This window comes from Drosophila miranda, chromosome XR, assembly GCF_003369915.1.
Source record: "Drosophila miranda strain MSH22 chromosome XR, D.miranda_PacBio2.1, whole genome shotgun sequence".
Lineage (NCBI taxonomy): Eukaryota > Metazoa > Arthropoda > Insecta > Diptera > Drosophilidae > Drosophila > Drosophila miranda.
This window is the reverse complement of record NC_046674.1, coordinates 11,263,340-11,284,339: the sequence shown is the minus strand read 5'-3', so window position 1 is coordinate 11,284,339 and position 21,000 is coordinate 11,263,340. Positions and strand designations below refer to the sequence as shown.

At 51.4% G+C, this 21,000-nt stretch overlaps 1 protein-coding gene across 5 annotated transcripts in view; it reads left to right on the top strand.

Moving 5' to 3' along the window:
- Positions 1-20,202, top strand: part of LOC108151085 (teneurin-m) — a 139,376-nt gene extending 119,174 nt beyond the window's left edge. Inside the window, exons 3-11 of one of the 5 annotated variants that reach the window (XM_017279468.2) lie at positions 3,659-4,303; positions 5,504-6,601; positions 6,948-7,964; positions 8,494-8,777; positions 8,940-9,351; positions 9,452-9,997; positions 10,085-10,292; positions 11,467-11,493; positions 12,294-20,202. In XM_017279468.2, the coding sequence (XP_017134957.1) occupies positions 3,659-4,303; positions 5,504-6,601; positions 6,948-7,964; positions 8,494-8,777; positions 8,940-9,351; positions 9,452-9,997; positions 10,085-10,292; positions 11,467-11,493; positions 12,294-17,913 (9,857 nt within the window). In that variant the 3' untranslated portion in view covers positions 17,914-20,202. The remainder of the gene's footprint in view (positions 1-3,658; positions 4,304-5,503; positions 6,602-6,947; positions 7,965-8,493; positions 8,778-8,939; positions 9,352-9,451; positions 9,998-10,084; positions 10,293-11,466; positions 11,494-12,293) is intronic. The other 4 variants (XM_017279469.2, XM_017279470.2, XM_017279471.2 and 1 more) reach the window with 4 other exon arrangements.
- The last annotated feature ends 798 nt before the right edge of the window (positions 20,203-21,000 follow it).

Here is a 21,000-nt window from a genome sequence, read left to right as displayed (position 1 = left end):
TACTTCGGTGCGTCTTTTCCACACTTGAGAATGATTTTTAATTACAAGAAGAGGATTTTCCATTGGGCCTATATTTGGGTCCTTTTCGTGGGCGTGGGAGTGGGTGGGGGCGTGGGTGGGGGCGTGGAACGAAGATCCCAGAGATGCCAGCCCAGCGGTCCGGAAAGCCAATTAAAATGAAATCAAGCCACACTCCCCCCCCCTTCCCGGCCGTTGCCTTCTTCGGTGTTTATTGGACTACAACACCTAAGAGACCCCACACACACACACAGGCACACACACAGGCACACACGCACACATGCATAATGGAAATGTGTATAAATTTGTAATTTTAATATTATTAAAAATGTTAAATTGCACGCAGCATAAATCAGATTCGAGCGAGCAGGAGGGAGCGTCAGCTTGTTGCTGCCTCCATTTGTGGCCCAGAGAGAGTGAAGAGGGGGGTGGGGAGGGGGTTGGGCTGTGACACACACGTAAATGTACGAGAGGGTGTCACATTATACAGTAACCATTATTGCCAGCTGCGTTGGCCACACTATTTATATTTTTATTGTTTTTACTGCCTGCCACCCCTGCCATTCCCCCCCGCACCCCTTGCACCCCTCACCAGCCCCACTCCCTTCGCCTTTTGCTGTCGCTGGCTGGCGGCTGTGTGTTGTTTTAATTTAAGCGATTTACGTTCGGCCGCAGGCTTTATTCCAAAATTTTGCATACAATGAAATGAAATGAAATGAAATTAATAAACCGAAATGTTTTATGTGTCCTGCCTGCGTGCCTCCTGCGTGCCTCCTGCCTGCCTGCCACTGATTTATTGTACAATGTAATGTTCAGGTTAATCCGACGGAGAGGAGTTCATTGGAATCCAATTCGATTCGATTGCAATTAAGCAGCAAATTTAGCGAACACCAAACGCTCGCTTTGGGGGGAGTGGGGAGTGGCCGTCCCCAATGGGGGGGGGGGCCGATTGGGGTCTTGAGGTTGCCTTGGCACAATCTCTGATGCCAAGGCCACCGATTGGGTCATTAGCGAGGAAGATAAAAACATATTTGTGATCTATTTCAGCGATAAATTGACCCAATCGCTACCTCCCGGGCCATTTATCGTGGCATGTGGCATGTGGCATACTTTGTCGTGTGCGCCATTACGTTTAATGACCCCGTGCCTCGTTCTAGTACTCGTTCTCGTTCTCGTAGCACTTTCGTCTCATCTCAGCCTCCGCCAGAGAACACATTCACCGCTCAGCCCTGCCCTGCCCCTTTCTTTCCTTCATTTTTATTTTTTTTATTTTTAAAAGCATCTCCACCGCCCATTAACTTGTGTGAATTTATATCCAGTCATTGGAGTCCCCGACTACCGACTACTCTGACGGCTATTATGCGTTCGTTAATTATTCACACACACAGACACACACACACACACACACACAAATACTCGCATAGCCCAACCCCAGCCCACTAGCCACACGTTTCGGTCATAAAAAGCTCCTGCCCTGCCCTGCCTGCTTCCTGCCATAACAGACACGCCCCCCCCTTAACGAGGCAACTAACTTTTCCAAAGGGAGACAGAGAGGGGGAGAGGGAGTGAGAGATGAGAACTCTCAGCTTAACCTTTGCAAATGTCTCCTCTGGATTGTGGACTATGGATCTCCTCCCTGGACATATCCGTGGCCCACTCAGGCGCGCAGGCACCCCCACATATGGAAAGATCTCTTGACATTAAATAAATCTAACATTCATTCCCCGATTACACACACACACACACACACACACACACACACACACATGCACGATGCTTAGTGGGCATCTTTAATACTCATCCGCAAATGCATTGCCGTACATGGATGGATATACGGATACGGATACGGATATACATATACATATACAGATATACGAAAAAATGACGCAGACATTATTCACGCTATCATTGCGCACACACGGAGGCAGAGACAGTGGGGTGCGGTGAGGGGTGGGGAGGGGAGGGGGAGACTGGAATTCTGGGGAGGCCATATCCATTTTGGGTTAGCCCCGAAAAAGCGGCCAACAGGCAACAGCCGGGCCAAACTACGATATGCTCTCTTATGGCTTTCGTACGGCGGAGAGCGAGAGAGAGAAGGAGAGGGAGAGGGAGATTCCTCCTTCCCGGTTTCGTTCTGCCAGAAATTACAACAATTTTTCGTAAAAGCGAACGTTTGTCACAGAGAGCAAGCGAATGATTTTACCCACACACACACGCACACACACACACGGCACACACACGCACGCGGTTATGCCACATGCCACACTGTGAATGTGGGGTCGGGGTGGGGGTCGGGGGGGTGTCTGTCTACCGCAAAATGTGTAACCGAGTCTGGCATTGATAGCAACATGCGTCCCTCCCCTCCCGCACCCACCAGCCCTTACTCCGTTCTCCGTTGTCCGTTGTCCACTCTCCATTCTCCGGTCCAGTATATTGCGGATTAAACAAGCACGCATACTCGTAACCTCAAAAGTGACCGCCGCCTCGAAACTTTATTGCGTGAAAGTGAACCCGAGTCCGTGTCCGTGTCCGAGTCCGAGTCCAAAAGTTGGCCAAATCCGCATCCGGGTCCTTGTCCTGGGCTGAGGCAAAGACTCACTCAACGAACAGGACCAAGGCCTGGCGAAAACCATTTGATTTGTGTGTCCTTTCTTTAGCCATTCTCCCACCGTTCGCTGTCCGGATTTCCATTTCCTAGTCACTCTTTTGGGGCCGGGGCCCTGAACTCCATTTAAAGCCGCTCTCCCCCAGCGGCCGCTCCATGTCACATAATCGAATTATCATCATGGCATCAACAAATGATTTCAACTTATGCTCCCTTCGCTCGTCCTCGTCCTCGTCCTCGGTCCGGTCCGGTCCGGGTCGGTCCTCCTGCTGGGGTCGCCTGTCGCCTGTCGCTGACGCTGTCACCGCCTTTGGCTGTCCCGCGGCGTTGCCTTTTTTCACTTCACTTCACCACATCCACAGCCATTCAAAGCAGGATCCTCTGCTTTTTTTTCCCCCGTTTGCTAGCGTTTGCTCCCGCTTGCTCCCGTTTTGCCAACGTCATTGTCGCTGGTCATTTTCCCTGCTTATTTCATCCATTCATTCGTTCGCTCGCTGGTTCTCCCGTTCGCCCGTTCCTCCGCTCGCCCGTTCCTCCGTTCACCCGTTCCTCTGTCTCTGCGTTTCGTTGGTTTCATTTCATTTCGTTTCGTTTCTTTTTGTGTTTTTTGTTTTTTTTTTTGCTGTTTTTGTAGCAGCTTTGTTCCCCCCGACCGTCGACCGTCCACCGTTGTCCGTCGTCTCGTCGTCGTTTGTTTGAGGTTATGTTGAATGTCAGTTTGTTATCCTTGTGCAAATCCTTTTATACAAATGAAATTTGCGCCAAATGGCGATAAGCAAAATACAATAGTGTGCGGAAGGTCCGCACAATCGCAGACCCCAGACCCCCAGACCCCCAGACATGACCGCCCTGCGGTTTCCAAGAGAACCGAGTTTAAGGATGACCATGCCAGAATTTGGTGGGATTTTAATGGATTCCATTGCCATTGCCATTGCCATTGCCATTGCCATTCCATGCTAACGAGTGACTGCATTTCGTCTGTTTGAATTTATAACTAATCCGAGACCCTTCCCGCTCTCTATCTCTCTTTTGCAGACATCAACAAGGGCTCTCCCATCGATTTCAAGAGCGGCTCGGCCTGTTCCACACCCACAAAAGACACACTGAAGGGCGGATACGAGCGCACCACTCAGGGAGGAGGCTGCAGAGGGCCGGTCTTGCCGCCGAGCGTCATGAACGGACTGCCGTCGCACCACTACTCGGCGCCGATGAACTTCCGCAAGGATCTGGCCGCCCGCTGCTCGTCGTCCTGCATGATCGGGGCGTTCACAGCACTGTGCGTGGCCATCCTGCTGGTGGTCCTGCTGAGCATCACCGGAGTGGTGAACTGGTCCCATCCGGCGCCCTGCACCGTTCTAGTCGGCAACGAGGCCTCCGAGGTCACGGCTGCCAAGAGCACGAACACGGACCTCTCGAAACTGCACAACTCCTCGGTACGCGCCAAGAACGGACAAGGCACTGGAACCGCACAAGGCCAAGGACTCGCCGGAGGCGCTGGCGGAGGATCATCGGGGGCCGCCGTCACGACGGCCACATCGAACAGCGGAACGGCCCAGGGACTGCAGTCGACGTCCGCCTCCTCCGCAGAGGCCACGTCCTCGGCGGCCACCTCATCCTCGCAGTCCTCCCTGACGCCTTCGACGTCGCTCTCCTCATCCCTGGCGAATGCCAATAATGGAGGTAATTATGCACAACTTTTAATTATTTTTAAATGAGTTTTCGCAAGTTTCGTAAGACACCAAGAGGCGGGGAGAGGCCTCAGTGAGAGAGAGAGAGAGAGACACTCAAGACGTCGGGGTATTTAGCGTTTAGCGCCCTCTGGCGGAGACAAAAAAGTTTATTGTTTTTGTAGGTTTTATTTTTTTTTTTTGCTTGAAGTTGGCGCCTGACAGTAGACAGGATCCTGAATACTGGATACTGGGATACTGGATACTGGATCCTGGGATAGGGATAGGGATTATTTGAATGCCGGCTTCATTATATTTAGGAACGCCCTCTCCCATTTCTTTCAATTAAAGTTCAAGTTGAGTGCGTTCCTGGGGATTTGCCGGGCTAAAATATTGCATTAATTACTTTTTTGAATTGACAGCAAGACAGAGCCAGACACAAAGACAGAGAGACAGAGAAACAGAGAGAGAGAGGAGCAGATGCTCAAGGGAGACAGGCAGAGAGATAGAGACAGTTGAAAGTTTTGTATGGGCTGTGTCGGAGGCAACTGTACCCAGACAGGGCTCGGCTTGAGAGCGACACGCGATAAGACAGCGATAGAAACAACATTTGAGTGCGTCTCTACTTATTTTCCAAGATAAAAACATGGCCATGGCCTTGCCACTGTGTACAGTGCGTTTCGTGGCTCGTAAGAGTCGAAATATTTAGCTATTATTTGTTCCATGAGTGTAGGATTGAGGGTCCAGGGGTTCTGTATCTGTATCTTGTCACACGTGTGGCACTCAGCCGTCAGCAGTCGACAGTCAGTCGGCAATGGAGCTGTCAGAAGTCGACATCAAACGCTATCCCCCTCTCTCTTAGTCTCTTTCTCTCTCTCGCAGTCGGCAGACTCGAGTTTAGCTCTGGGGCCCTATATATAGCCCCCGTCGCCACCTGTCGTCTGTCAGCCGGTGAACTAGCTCGAAGCTAGACAACTGGGATTGAATTAAAAATACATTTTACGCTTAATTTAAAGGGGCGTGGGCCTGGGGTCTAACCGCAAGAGGGGTTCAACGGTGCCTCCTTCGTACAGGCTAAAAAGTATGGAGCACAAAGTACAGTACGGTACAGTGTACAGTGTACAGTGTACAGTGTACGAACCTCTGTCTCGATTCGATTTGTTCGTTCTCTTTACCTTTACCTTTACCTTTACCACTCTGCCTTTAACTTTAGCTGTAGGAAGAGCAATGTCAACGCTTCTGTCAGTCAGTGGGGCAGGCGATGAGCGACATCACCATCGACATCGACGAAGTTTAATCGAGGGGTTTGAGGAGCAGCAGGATGGCAGTGGCAATGGCGCTGCCGATGCCGATGATGATGTGGCGGCTACAGACGTTTCAGGAAGTTTCAGCAACTTAATTACTAGCGAAAGCCTGGACCTGGACCTGGAGCAGGAGCAAGAGCAGGCTAAAAATGTCCCGCCCGGCATTGCGACAGAGCCGGCGAGGACAGGGCAAAGTAATTACGATAAAACTTTGCCCAAATTCGATAGCGTATTGAGTGCCCAGCCCCAGGACGAAGGCTTTGTGGACGACTTCAGCGACTATGTCTATGAAGATGAGGCTGAGGCTGAAACTGAAGCTGAAGTTACGGCTGAAGCGGAGACGGAGACGAATACGGAGAAGGAGTTCCAGAGGAGGCCCAGAAGCGAGCAACAATTTGGCAAATCATTAAACAGCAATTTACGGAGCGCGGCCAAAACGATGGTCAAAAAGAGGACAAAATATGACTCGAAGATGCAGAAGGAGGTGGAGAAGGAGGTGGAGATGGAGATGGAGCAGATGGTGGAGGAGCATCTTGAAGAGACCAGCGATACCATTGAGATGGCAACGGAGATGGCGCGGGAGCTAGAGCTGGATCTGAAGCTGAAGCTGGAGGTGGAGCCCAGCACATTTGTTGCTGTTATTGATGACGATAATCAAACTGACAACAGCAGCTCAGGAGCGCCGGCGCCGGAGACGGGCACGGAGACGCTTTTGAGGAGTGACACCGATGACATTGTTGAAATCAACACCCAGCCAGGACGAGCCGAGAGCCAGGAGCAGCAGCAAACGAGGCAAAGACAAAGCACCCTCCTCATCGCCGCCGCCTCATCCGCAAGCATGCCTGCCAAGGAAAATGATTTTCAAATCAGTGGGCAGGATGGGGAGGAGGAGAAAGAGTCTGGGGAGCCGCAGCAGGAGAAACCTGCCATTGATGATAACAATAATGAGCGTGATTTAGCTGACAACTATGAGGTAGTCGGGGAGGAGGAGACGCCGCCCGCACAAGGTATAAATCAATCCAACTGCCATGCCAGTGAGATGGAATTACGCTCAGGAAGAGTCCTTACAGTGGGCTCATCTTGGCAAGGATGTGGATCTTGTTGGATCCCAAAGCGGAGAGAGAGAGAGGCAGAGAGAAGGAAGTGGTTGCGAGGGAGGTCTTTGGTGAAACTAAATTGTGTAAAATTAATACTTATTATCATGTATATCCCCACCAAGAAGGACCTCCCTTCAAGACACTTCCTTCTCACGAGTTTTCGCACAAAATTAGCCACACAGAAGGACCCTTCCTGAGCCAGAGTGCACCACTCGTGGCACTCGTACATTTTATTGATCTTAATTTCGATACAAAGGCAGGGCGACTGAGGAGAACCGCGAGGAGCAACCATCATCGCCATCTCCACTGCCACTGCCACTGCCACTGCCACCACTTCCAACACTAGGAACCAATCCGAGCATCTCCGACCTAATGCTGAACGATGCCTCCCCCATTGAGGAGGATGAGGACATTGACATAGTAAAACTGGATGAAACTCTCAGCTCCAATGAAGAGGAGGTTTACAAGACGGCCAGCAAGGAAGAGCCAGAGCTGAAGCCAAAGCCAAAGCCAAAGACAGAGGCGGATCATCCTGAGGCTGTCAGGGAGAACGAGGTGCTCAAACAGCAGGGGGACAGCGAGGACAACGAGGACAACGAGATACCCGTCCATCTGAAGCCGCTCAAGCCGTACGTGAGTGAGCGCATTGATCAGCCCGGCAGACGCATCTTTGTGAACCTGACGATAGCCACCGATGACGGCAGCGACTCCGTGTACACCCTGCACGTGGAAGTGCCCACGGGCGGGGGCTCGCACACCATCAAGGAAGTGTTGAGCCACGAACAGAGGACGCCCCAGTCCCAGTCCCAGTCCCAGTCCCAGCACCAATCCCAGCCGGCGGACAGCAGTGCGGACAACAGCTGTGTCCCGGAGCCACCGCCTCGCATGCCCGACTGCCCCTGCAGCTGCCTGCCCCCCACCATGCCCGTGTACATGGACGACAACGTTGACATTGACTCTGCTCCAACAACGACACCGGGGACCATTTTGAGTGTCGGTGCCCCCCAGCCCCAGCAGAGACCAAAAGAAGAGTTTGACGCTGGGACTGAGGATGGGGTCGGTGACGGTGACGGTGACGGGGACACTGACACGGGGGGACCAATGCCTGCCACATCCGCTGCGCCCAGCAATGCTACTAACCCCCCCGCTAGCCACCCCGCCACCGAGCTCGATAACAACATTGCCGCCTCCTATACTGAACCGAGTGTTGGTGCAGGTGCAGGTGCTGGTGCTGGTGCATGCCCCGATGTAATGCCAATACTCATACTGGAAGGTGAATTGTGCTCACAGCATTCGTTGCTAACCCCTGGCCCAGCTTTCGACTAACCAGCAATCGACTAACCCCGACTAAACGCTGTACAGAATACTAACTCTAGTCTAAGGCTTCTTACTAAACTCAATCTGAATCACTCCTCATACTGTTCCTCGCATTTGAATGTACAAACACAACCTTTAAGCATGAATATCTGGCATCGCATCAGAATCAGGCATCAGCATCTGGTCATCCACTAACAAAGAGGGGGATCCCCAGCTCCATTCATTGAGGGGAAAGCCAGCGAACCGATAGGACTAGGCTTAGAACTGTACAAAGTCCCCAGCCCCAACTACTGCCTACTACCCTGCCACAATAAATATATATCATGTGTATTATACTATATCTCATACTTGTATACTTGAAAAGAGAAAGACCGAATCGTTGACTAATCCGTGTATCTGTCTACTCTTTGTCCCGCCTCTCATCCCATTATTGCCAACAAATTTCGATTGCTTTTTCGTTGCGTTTGCGTTTGCTGCACCTGAAGGAGCCCGCACCTTCCCGGCACGCAGCTTCCCACCGGACGGCACCACCTTTGGCCAGATAACGCTCGGCCAGAAGCTGACCAAGGAGATCCAGCCGTACAGCTACTGGAACATGCAGTTCTACCAGTCGGAGCCGGCATACGTCAAGTTTGACTACACCATACCGCGCGGAGCCTCGATCGGGGTGTACGGACGCCGCAACGCCCTGCCCACGCACACCCAGTACCACTTCAAGGAGGTGCTCAGCGGCTTCAGCGCCAGCACACGCACGGCACGGGCTGCTCACGTAAGTAGTGCGCATCCCCCTTGGGCTAATACATATACTAACGCTTTGGTTCTCTTTCAAATCACATATCGCACATCACATGTCGCACATCATATGTCGAATCACGTCATTTGCTCGCCTGCTCGCCTGCTCGCCTGCTCGCCTGCTTGGCCCGCCGTGCAGCTGTCCATAACGCGGGAGGTTACACGCTACATGGAGCCGGGTCATTGGTTCGTCTCGCTCTACAACGATGACGGGGATGTGCAGGAACTGACCTTCTACGCGGCCATAGCCGAGGACATGACCCAAAACTGCCCGAACGGGTGCTCCGGCAACGGGCAGTGCCTGCTGGGGCACTGCCAGTGCAACCCCGGCTTCGGGGGCGACGACTGCAGCGAGAGCGTCTGCCCGGTGCTGTGTTCGCAGCACGGCGAGTACATCAACGGCGAGTGCATCTGCAATCCCGGCTGGAAGGGCAAGGAGTGCTCGCTGCGGCACGACGAGTGCGAGGTGGCCGACTGCAATGGGCATGGCCACTGCGTCAGCGGCAAATGCCAATGCATGCGCGGCTACAAGGGGAAATTCTGTGAAGAAGGTACAGCCAGGATCCATACGACTGTCTAGCTATAAGTGCTCGCACATGTGCATATCCTTGTAAATCCGTCTTGACTAATCTTTGTGCATCTCCTTCCCAGTGGACTGCCCGCACCCGAACTGCTCGGGCCATGGATTCTGCGCCGACGGCACCTGCATCTGCAAGAAGGGCTGGAAGGGACCGGACTGCGCCATCATGGACCAGGACGCCCTACAGTGCCTGCCCGACTGCTCGGGCCACGGCAGCTTCGACCTGGACACCCAGACCTGCTCCTGCGAGGGCAAGTGGAGTGGCGACGACTGCTCCAAGGAGCTGTGCGACCTCGACTGCGGCCAGCACGGACGCTGCGAGGGCGATGCCTGCGCCTGCGACCCCGAATGGGGCGGCGAGTACTGCAACACGAAGCTCTGCGACGGCCGCTGCAACGAGCACGGCCAGTGCAAGAACGGAACGTGCCTCTGCGTGACCGGGTGGAATGGCAAGCACTGCACCATCGAGGGCTGTCCCAACAGCTGCGCCGGACACGGCCAGTGCCGGGTGAGCGGCGAGGGTCAGTGGGAGTGCCGCTGCTACGAGGGCTGGGACGGACCGGACTGTGGCATCGCACTGGAGCTCAACTGCGGCGACAGCAAGGACAATGACAAAGGTGAGACACACACAGAGGACGAGGGAGAGGGAGAGAGATAGAGATAAAGAGAATGGCAAGAGCGATTTATAAACAAATATTCCACAGATGGCCTGGTTGACTGCGAGGATCCCGAGTGCTGTGCCAGCCACGTGTGCAAGACCTCCCAGCTGTGCGTGTCGGCGCCGAAGCCCATCGATGTGCTGCTGCGGAAGCAGCCGCCGGCCATTACCGCCTCCTTCTTCGAGCGGATGAAGTTCCTCATCGACGAGAGCAGCCTGCAGAACTACGCCAAGCTGGAGACCTTCAACGAGAGGTGGGTGCTTCCTGGTAGCCAGTTTGTCCTGGTTTTTTGCTCAGAGTTTTTTAGTTTACAACCGAAATCGAAGTCGCAAGGCTGTGTATAGTTTCCGCAATTGGCATTCAAATCGAATTCAAATCCCGTAAATCCCACCTTACGAAAGTCTAGCTGGATAAACCATATATCAAACAATATATGTATACCATCAAAGAACAAAAAACAAAAAATAACAATAATAATCAAATAGTTTGCATAATTAATTGATTTTCTATGTTTAAATATTTACGTTTTTCGTTTTCGTGCCCTCGTCTAAAACAAATCCCCAAAATGAAAACATATCCCACCACAAACCAGAATCCCATTCAAAAATCTTGTAAATATGAATCCCTATATGTCCTTTGTTTACAACGAATCCCCCCATCTCCCATAAAGAATATACAGAAACATCCTAAGTTAGCGCATAAGTACCATATATCCACTAGGAGGTCGAAGAGTCGTTGCCGCGTTAGGTCTAAGTCAAGGTCCGCTTAAGGTAGAGTTAACCAGTTAGAGCACCCTTCACAAAGGGCCATCGCATATCGCATCGGAATCGAACCGAACCGAACCGAAACGAACCGAGCTAAACCCTTGTGGAGGGATCTGGCGATTTCGGTATGATCGAAACCAACTGCGCTAGGGCCAACGCCAGCATCTGATGAGGCATCTGATGAGGCATCTGATGAGGCATCTAATGAGGCATCTAATGAGGAGCAGCAATTAACACAACACTTAACCAGACCATAGACAACCATGCTAATTCAATTATTTTCTCTCTGCTCTCTTTTCTTCTCAAACACGCGCTCCCTAAACCGTATTAATGTAATACTAAATTACTCCTGCTCTACTCGATACTTACTACACTCGATACTACTACTACTACTACTCGATACTAACTACGCAAACGCCCACGCACACGCACCCATTACTCACACACACACTCCACTCACAAAACACTCCACTCACTTAACCAAACCCGAACTACGCGTCTACTACGAATTCCAAATGCTTTGCATTAACTAACGAATGCTAATCGCTCTCGTTGCTCCATACTCGGTAAACGGTAATCGGTAATCTGTACTCGTTACTCGTTACACGTTACTCGTTGCTCAATTCGAATCGATATCGAAACCAAAATCAATAATACTAACAGCATTTTTTGGAATTATTTCAATGCAAGGTAAGCAAGCGAAAAGCGGTACTAAAATAATACTAAAAAAAAAACATACTACTCTACTCTACTACTAATTCTCAATGGTTGTTTGGTACACCTTATACTTATACTTAAACGTATATTTATACTTAAACTTATACTTATACTTAAACTTATACTTATACTTATATCGTTACATTCGTTTTCACTCGCTATTTATTTCGAAAACTCGTTCATTTCCATTAACGTTCTTATCATTATCATTTCTTTGAAATATTGTAGTTTATTTTGGTTCCAATAAGCGCTCGGTTGGTTGGTAGTTTACAATATTTTAAGTTCTTTACGCTCCAGACAACCAGCAATATCAACCCAAATATCAACTATCAACCATCGAAGATATCAAATACCCAAACGAAGCGTTGATAAATACCATACTTTGGGTTCTTTAGTTGAACATACATGATATATGTCTAAGCTATCGATTCAATCGAATTGAATCGCTGAATCGTTCTCGTACTTAGGTCAATGCTAGGTCACATACACATATACTACATACATACACACACACTATATATATTGTTCAACTTGTAATACCTTTATGTGTTGAAACGAGTCTTATGTTCTGTGCGTGTGAATTCTTATCATTTATGAGTACTACTTATTTGTTGTTTGTTCAAGTAGTTGCCAGTCCTCAGTTCGAACCGCTTGATAGCCATAGCCATAGCCATCCATATCTACAATAGATGATATGAATATGTATCTATCCTTCAAACGACACCCCATCCTTGCGAGACCCCACTAATCTCTGTTCTCTGTAATCCCCACAGCCGATCGGCGGTCATCCGCGGACGCGTCGTCACCTCGCTGGGCATGGGCCTAGTGGGTGTCCGAGTCTCGACGACCACTCTACTGGAGGGCTTCACCCTGACCCGCGACGACGGCTGGTTCGACCTCATGGTTAATGGCGGAGGGGCTGTCACCCTGCAATTCGGACGAGCGCCCTTCCGGCCCCAGTCGCGCATTGTGCAGGTGCCCTGGAACGAGGTGGTCATCATCGACGTGGTGGTTATGAGCATGTCCGAGGAGAAGGGCGTGGCCACGACAACGACGCACACTTGCTTCTCGCACGACTACGACCTGATGAAGCCCGTGGTGCTCGCCTCCTGGAAGCACGGCTTCCAAGGAGCCTGTCCCGACCGCAGTGCCATCCTCGCGGAGTCGCAGGTCATCCAGGAATCGCTTCAGATTCCCGGCACAGGACTGAATCTGGTCTATCACTCGTCGCGCGCCGCCGGCTATCTGTCCACGATCAAGCTGCAACTGACCCCCGACACAATACCCGCCACGCTGCACCTCATCCACCTCCGCATCACCATTGAGGGTATCCTCTTCGAGCGCGTCTTCGAGGCCGATCCGGGCATTAAGTTCACGTACGCCTGGAACCGGCTCAACATCTACAGGCAGCGCGTCTACGGCGTGACCACGGCGGTGGTCAAGGTCGGCTACCAATACACGGACTGCAAGGACACCGTTTGGGACATCCAGACCACCAAGCTGAGTGGCCACGACATGTCCATCTCGGAGGTGGGCGGCTGGAACCTAGACATCCACCATCGCTACAACTTCCACGAAGGCATCCTGCAGAAGGGCGACGGCTCGAACATCTACCTGCGGAACAAGCCCCGCATCATCCTCACCACCATGGGCGATGGCCACCAGCGACCTCTCGAGTGCCTGGACTGTGACGGGCTGGCCATGAAGCAGCGTCTGCTCGCCCCCGTCGCTCTGGCTGCCGCCCCCGATGGCAGTCTCTTTGTCGGCGACTTCAACTACATCCGGCGCATAATGACCGACGGCAGCATCCGCACCGTCGTCAAGCTGAATGCAACTCGCGTGTCCTACCGCTACCACATGGCCCTGAGTCCGCTCGACGGCACTCTGTATGTCTCCGACCCGGAGTCGCACCAGATCATCCGTGTGCGCGACACCAACGACTACTCGCAGCCGGAGCTGAACTGGGAGGCGATCGTGGGTTCCGGCGAGCGCTGCTTGCCCGGAGACGAGGCCCACTGCGGGGACGGAGCATTAGCGAAGGACGCCAAGCTGGCGTACCCCAAGGGCATTGCCATCTCCAGCGACAACATCCTGTACTTTGCGGACGGAACGAACATCCGGATGGTGGATCGGGACGGCATCGTGAGCACCCTCATCGGCAACCACATGCACAAGTCGCACTGGAAGCCCATACCCTGCGAGGGCACCCTCAAGCTGGAGGAGATGCACCTGCGCTGGCCCACCGAGCTGGCCGTTTCGCCCATGGACAACACCCTGCACATCATCGACGACCACATGATCCTGCGCATGACCCCAGACGGACGCGTTCGAGTGATCTCCGGTCGGCCGCTGCACTGCGCCACTGCCTCCACGGCCTACGACACTGATCTGGCCACACACGCCACCCTGGTGATGCCACAATCCATAGCATTCGGACCCCTCGGAGAGCTATTCGTGGCCGAGAGCGACTCGCAAAGGATCAACCGCGTGCGAGTGATCGGAACGGACGGACGCATTGCACCGTTCGCGGGCGTCGAGTCCAAGTGCAACTGCCTGGAGCGCGGATGCGACTGTTTTGAGGCGGAGCACTACCTGGCCACAAGCGCCAAGTTCAACACCATTGCCGCCCTGGCCGTCACCCCCGACGGACACGTACACATCGCCGACCAGGCCAACTACCGCATACGGTCCGTGATGTCGAGCATTCCCGAGGCGAGCCCCTCGCGGGAGTACGAGATCTACGCGCCGGACATGCAGGAGATCTACATCTTCAACAGGTTCGGGCAGCACGTCTCCACGCGCAACATCCTCACCGGAGAGACCACGTACGTGTTCACCTACAACGTGAACACCTCCAACGGCAAGCTGAGCACCGTCACGGATGCGGCCGGCAACAAGGTGTTCCTGCTGCGCGACTACACCTCGCAGGTGAACTCCATCGAGAACACCAAGGGCCAGAAGTGCCGCCTGCGCATGACCCGCATGAAGATGCTGCACGAGTTGAGCACGCCGGACAACTACAACGTCACCTACGAGTACCACGGCCCCACGGGACTCCTCAAGACCAAACTGGACTCCACCGGACGCTCATATGTCTACAACTACGACGAGTTCGGCCGCCTCACCTCCGCCGTGACGCCCACCGGAAGGGTCATCGAACTGAGCTTCGACCTGAGCGTGAAGGGAGCCATGGTGAAGGTGTCGGAGAACTCCCAGAAAGAGCAGTCGATGCTGATCCAGGGAGCCACGGTCATAGTGAAGAACGGAGCCGCCGAGTCGCGTACAACCGTCGACATGGACGGCTCCACGACCAGCATTACGCCCTGGGGACACACCCTGCAAATGGAGGTGGCCCCGTACACGATTCTGGCCGAACAGAGTCCCCTGCTAGGCGAGAGCTACCCCGTGCCGGCCAAGCAGCGCACGGAGATCGCTGGGGATCTGGCCAACCGCTTCGAGTGGCGCTACTTCGTGCGTCGCCAGCAGCCGCAACTGCCGGGCAAGCAGAACAAGGCAACGCCACGCCCCGTCACCGAGGTGGGACGCAAGCTACGCGTGAACGGAGACAATGTGCTGACCCTGGAATACGATCGCGAGACCCAGTCTGTGGTGGTGATGGTGGACGACAAGCAGGAGCTGCTGAACGTCACCTACGACCGCACCTCGCGCCCCATCAGCTTCCGGCCGCAATCGGGCGACTATGCGGACGTCGATCTGGAGTATGATCGCTTCGGGCGGCTGGTTAGCTGGAAGTGGGGCGTGCTCCAGGAGGCCTACTCCTTCGATCGCAACGGCCGCCTCAACGAGATCAAGTACGGCGACGGCTCGACCATGGTCTATGCCTTCAAGGATATGTTCGGATCGTTGCCATTGAAGGTGACCACGCCGCGCCGCTCGGACTATCTGCTGCAGTACGACGATGCCGGGGCTCTGCAGAGTCTGACCACGCCGCGTGGCCACATCCACTCGTTCTCGCTGCAGACGTCGCTGGGCTTCTTCAAGTACCAGTACTACTCGCCCATTAACCGCCATCCGTTCGAGATTCTGTACAACGACGAGGGCCAGATCCTGGCCAAGATCCACCCCCACCAATCCGGCAAGGTTGCCTTTGTGCACGACGCCGCCGGACGCCTGGAGACAATTCTGGCGGGACTCTCGAGCACCCACTACACCTACCAGGACACCACCAGCCTTGTGAAGTCCGTGGAGGTGCAGGAGCCCGGCTTCGAGCTGCGCCGCGAATTCAAGTACCACGCCGGCATCCTCAAGGACGAGAAGCTGCGGTTCGGCTCCAAGAACTCGCTGGCCTCGGCCCACTTCAAGTACGCCTACGACGGCAACGCCAGATTAAGCGGCATCGAGATGGCCATCGACGACAAGGAGCTGCCCACGACCCGTTACAAGTACAGCCAGAACCTGGGACAGCTGGAGGTCGTTCAGGACCTGAAGATAACACGCAACGCGTTCAACCGCACGGTCATCCAGGACTCGGCCAAGCAATTCTTCACCATTGTGGACTACGACCAGCACGGTCGCGTCAAGAGTGTGCTCATGAACGTCAAGAACATCGACGTGTTCCGCCTGGAGCTGGACTACGACCTGCGAAACCGCATCAAGTCGCAGAAGACGACCTTTGGCCGGTCCACGGCCTTCGACAAGATCAACTACAACGCCGATGGCCACGTGATCGAGGTCCTGGGCACCAACAACTGGAAGTATTTGTACGACGAGAACGGCAACACTGTGGGCGTTGTGGATCAGGGGGAGAAGTTCAATCTGGGCTACGACATCGGGGATCGCGTGATCAAGCTGGGCGACGTGGAGTTCAACAACTACGATGCCCGCGGCTTTGTGGTGCGTCGAGGGGAGCAGAAGTACCGGTACAACAACCGCGGACAGCTGATCCACGCCTTCGAGCGCGAGCGGTTCCAGAGCTGGTACTACTACGACGACCGCAGCCGCCTGGTGGCCTGGCACGACAACAAGGGCAACACCACACAGTACTACTACGCCAATCCGCGGACCCCGCACCTGGTCACGCACGTGCACTTCCCCAAGCTGGGCAAGACCATGAAGTTCTACTACGACGACCGTGACATGCTGATTGCCCTGGAGAACGCCGATCAGAGGTACTATGTCGCCACCGATCAGAACGGCTCGCCCTTGGCCTTCTTCGACATGAACGGCGGCATCGTCAAGGAGCTTAAGCGCACTCCGTTCGGGCGCATCATCAAGGACACCAAGCCCGACTTCTTTGTGCCCGTTGACTTCCACGGCGGTCTGATCGATCCACACACCAAGCTGATCTACACGGAGCAGCGGCAGTACGATCCCCACGTGGGTCAATGGATGACACCGCTCTGGGAGACCCTGGCCACCGAAATGTCTCACCCCACGGATGTGTTCATCTACCGGTACCACAACAACGACCCCATCAACCCGAACAAGCCGCAGAACTACATGATCGACCTGGACGCCTGGCTGCAGCTGTTCGGCTACGACCTGGACAACATGCAGAGCACCCGCTACACCAAACTGGCCCAGTACACTCCCCAGGCTTCCATCAAATCGAACACGCTGGCCCCCGACTTTGGCGTCATCTCCGGGCTGGAGTGCATTGTGGAGAAGACGAGCGAGAAGTTCAGTGACTTTGATTTCGTGCCCAAGCCGCTGCTTAAGATGGAGCCAAAGATGCGCAACCTTCTGCCGCGCGTCAGCTACCGTCGCGGTGTCTTTGGCGAGGGCGTGCTGCTCTCGACGATTGGCGGACGGGCCCTGGTCAGCGTTGTGGATGGAGCCAATAGCGTAGTGCAGGACGTTGTGAGCAGTGTGTTCAACAACTCCTTCTTCCTGGACCTGCACTTCAGCATACACGACCAGGACGTCTTCTACTTTGTGAAGGACAATGTGCTGAAGCTGCGCGATGACAACGAGGAGCTGCGTCGCCTGGGCGGCATGTTCAACATATCAACACACGAGATCAGCGATCACGGCGGCAGTGCGGCCAAGGAGCTGCGCCTCCACGGCCCCGATGCGGTGGTGATCATTAAGTACGGCGTGGATCCCGAGCAGGAGCGTCATCGCATACTCAAGCATGCCCACAAGCGAGCCGTGGAGAGGGCCTGGGAGCTGGAGAAGCAGCTGGTAGCTGCCGGCTTCCAGGGTCGCGGTGACTGGACCGAGGAGGAGAAGGAGGAGCTCGTCCAACACGGCGACGTCGATGGATGGATTGGCATTGACATACACAGCATTCACAAGTATCCCCAGCTGGCCGACGATCCCGGCAACGTGGCCTTCCAGCGCGATGCCAAGCGCAAGCGCCGCAAGACCGGAAGCAGCCACAGATCCAGCTCCAGCCGGCGCCAACTCAGGGTCGGCGAGCCGAATGCGTGAGTCGAGGAGGACAAAGAGGAGCAGCAGCTTGAGCCCGAGCCCAAGACCGAGCTCGAGCCCGAGCTCGATGTGGAGCTGGAGAGTGAAGCGGCCGATGGGGAGTATGGCGAGCAGGAGGACTACTTAATAGCCGTGGGCAGAAAGGAGCAGAGGGACAGCAGCGAGACGGCTGAGGAGCAGATTTTGTAATTAGGTGAAATACGCAACAGCGACAACCACAACCACAACCACAGCAGCACAATGACACATGACAAGAGAACACACAAGAGAACATTCAACAAAACACTAATTAATATGAACTTTGATCAAGCTTAAAGTTTAGTATTAGTCACCAGGCCACCCAGCCCAGATATGTAACGGCACCGGCAATGGTATGTGCACCGGAACCGAACAGAAATATGTATGTGTATGTTGATGTTGAGTTTAGGCTTACAATAGGCGTAGTCCATGTGTGTAATGTTTACTGGATTTTTTTTTAGAATTTAAGTCAGTGTCCTTCCGGACAACAGCCTGCTTGCATTTGCATTTGCATTGGCATTGGCATTGGCATCCGCATGTACGCTACAAGAGCGTATTTATGAATCGAATGCATCAGCAGAGGGACAGAGCTCCGAATGGAGTGGAACAGAACAAAATAGAACAGAATAGAACAGAGCAATGCTCGTATTGTTTGATCGCGAGCCTATTTTGTGTCTGGTCTACCCATTGGCCCATTAGCATTTGGATGTCGAACGATGAGTATTACACAGCAAAATATGCATACGAATAAGTAAAGATGTTAATCTAACAGTTGAATAAATGTAAAGAGATTAAAGGCCCCCAGTAGTAGCCCTAGCCCCTAGCCCCTAGACCCTAGCCTAGCCCCCACTCATGGCTTGAAAGCTGCTTCACTTTCGTAATGCTTTGTGTATATACGACTACGACTACTTTACTATATGCTTTAACTATCGATCAGCGCGTTTATTTTTCTTTCAAACACGTACTTCTTTTCAACGAAAAAGATACTTTACCCGAATGCTCGAATTTAAATTACTCAGAAGCGTCTTCTTTGTTTGGATAGCTGAGAATCAAAAGGAATCTTTAGACATACAGACAGACAGACAGTCCCCCTTCAAAGCAATGCAATGCAATACTCTATCGACTCTTTCCACTCATTTTTTTTAAATGTTAAACTGTTGAATTTGTAATTCAAAGGAAAAATGCATTAAAAACTTTTTACAAATTGTGATATATATTTCTAAACATTTAATTTGAGAACTTGAAGGTGACGAACAAAAATCGAAGTAAATCGAATGGAATCGAACCGAACCGAACCGAATATGAACATGAACAGCAACACCATGTACTGTACTCATTTTTTTTAAAGATAGTCCTTAACTTTTAGTTTTTAGACCGCAATATTTAGTGTGTACCGTTTGCCATGTTAATTTGTAAAAGCAACCCAGTTTTTAATGCTAAATCCCCCCACGGGAGTGTCACATAGCGTTTAGTTTCTTTTAATCTGGTGATTTTTTTTTTGTTTGTTTTTTCAATTATTGCAATTTTAATTGCCCCGATTTGAAGCCGTTTCTAAGGTCCCTTCTATTTAGTTGGCCTTTAGCCAACATTTTGTGTTTATAATTATTATTGAAATATTTATAACTGAAACTAAACTATTGACTATTGAGATATAAACTAGCATAAAAACTTAGTGTGCGTATTTAGGTCTTGAGAAGTACGTGAACGTAAACGTAAACGTAAATACACCCCTATAATAACCATATGGAACACACCTTGTATTATATACACCCGCAAATACACAAACACAAACACACACACACACATACTACACATACACATAGTTATTAAGGATTAGGCTAAAGAAAGGAAGATCGGTAAGAACGAAAAGGATTAGCCCCTAACTAATGTCAAAATAAGCGATGGATACTGTTCCAAGGCAGAATGGACTGGGGAGTGCAGAGAGAAGAGCGTAGTAATTAGCTAAAGTGTTAGTAATTTTATTCAATAAAATTATAAATGAAACAAAAGATAATTGATAATGGATAAACACTTAAACCCTATATTTAAGACTATACATCATAATCTGTACGCGTACATTTTTTTTTTTTTTGAAGAGTGAAGCTGCTGCTGTGTAACTAATAGAAGATATGGAAGCGATATCTTTCTCTATTTTTTTTTTCTGAACATTACACAGCAGAAACATTTACTCAAACGGAATATTGTAAAAATCGCAAACGTATATAAATGTGTATGTAATAAGATTAAGCAGCATTATATTAACCAAAAAAACATATAACGAACAAAACAAAATTATTGAAATCAGCGTAAAGAAAGCAGCACACAATTGTGACTGAGAAACAAAAGATCTACAGAATACTAGTACGGATGGATGCAGATGGTCCACGTCCAACTCGTTTGTGCTTTGATCTACATACCGAAACCCCCTCTGTTCTTCGACGTGAACTGTAAATTTCCAGCAAATGGCGAGCGCCAACCTTAAGCAATTAGTTGGGCTCATGTTTAGACTTAATAACTGATTGTAATGAAATAGAAACCACATCTATAAGCAGCACGCCGTTGAAGTAAAGCAATTACGATTCGAATCATTCATAACTTACGATACATGTATTAAGTGTACGAAATTGAAATTGTCTCTTCAAATCATACAGATACCGATCACCGATCAAGCCGCCACAGCAGCGGTAGAGTTAGTTTATAAAATAAAAAACAAAACGATTGCAAAAAAAAAAACAAAAACAAAGAATGACGCAACGCAAAAATTAATTGTATTCACATAACATACCTACATTTATGGCAAGCCGATATACATGATAATACATCCATATAAATACATATATATAATAACTAATAATATTACGAGTAAAAAGCGATTTCAATAAAATGGAAAATATAAAAAAAAAACTGTTTTTAATTTCTAGTTTTACGATTCTGTTGATTTTCAAAATTATGTAATACATTTCAGAACAATATTGCACGATCTATTGCGCCTAACAACGTTATAAGTCGAAATCCTTAATAGCATTAATGTAAATTCAAGCGATCGAGGATATTTTCCCGATCACGAGA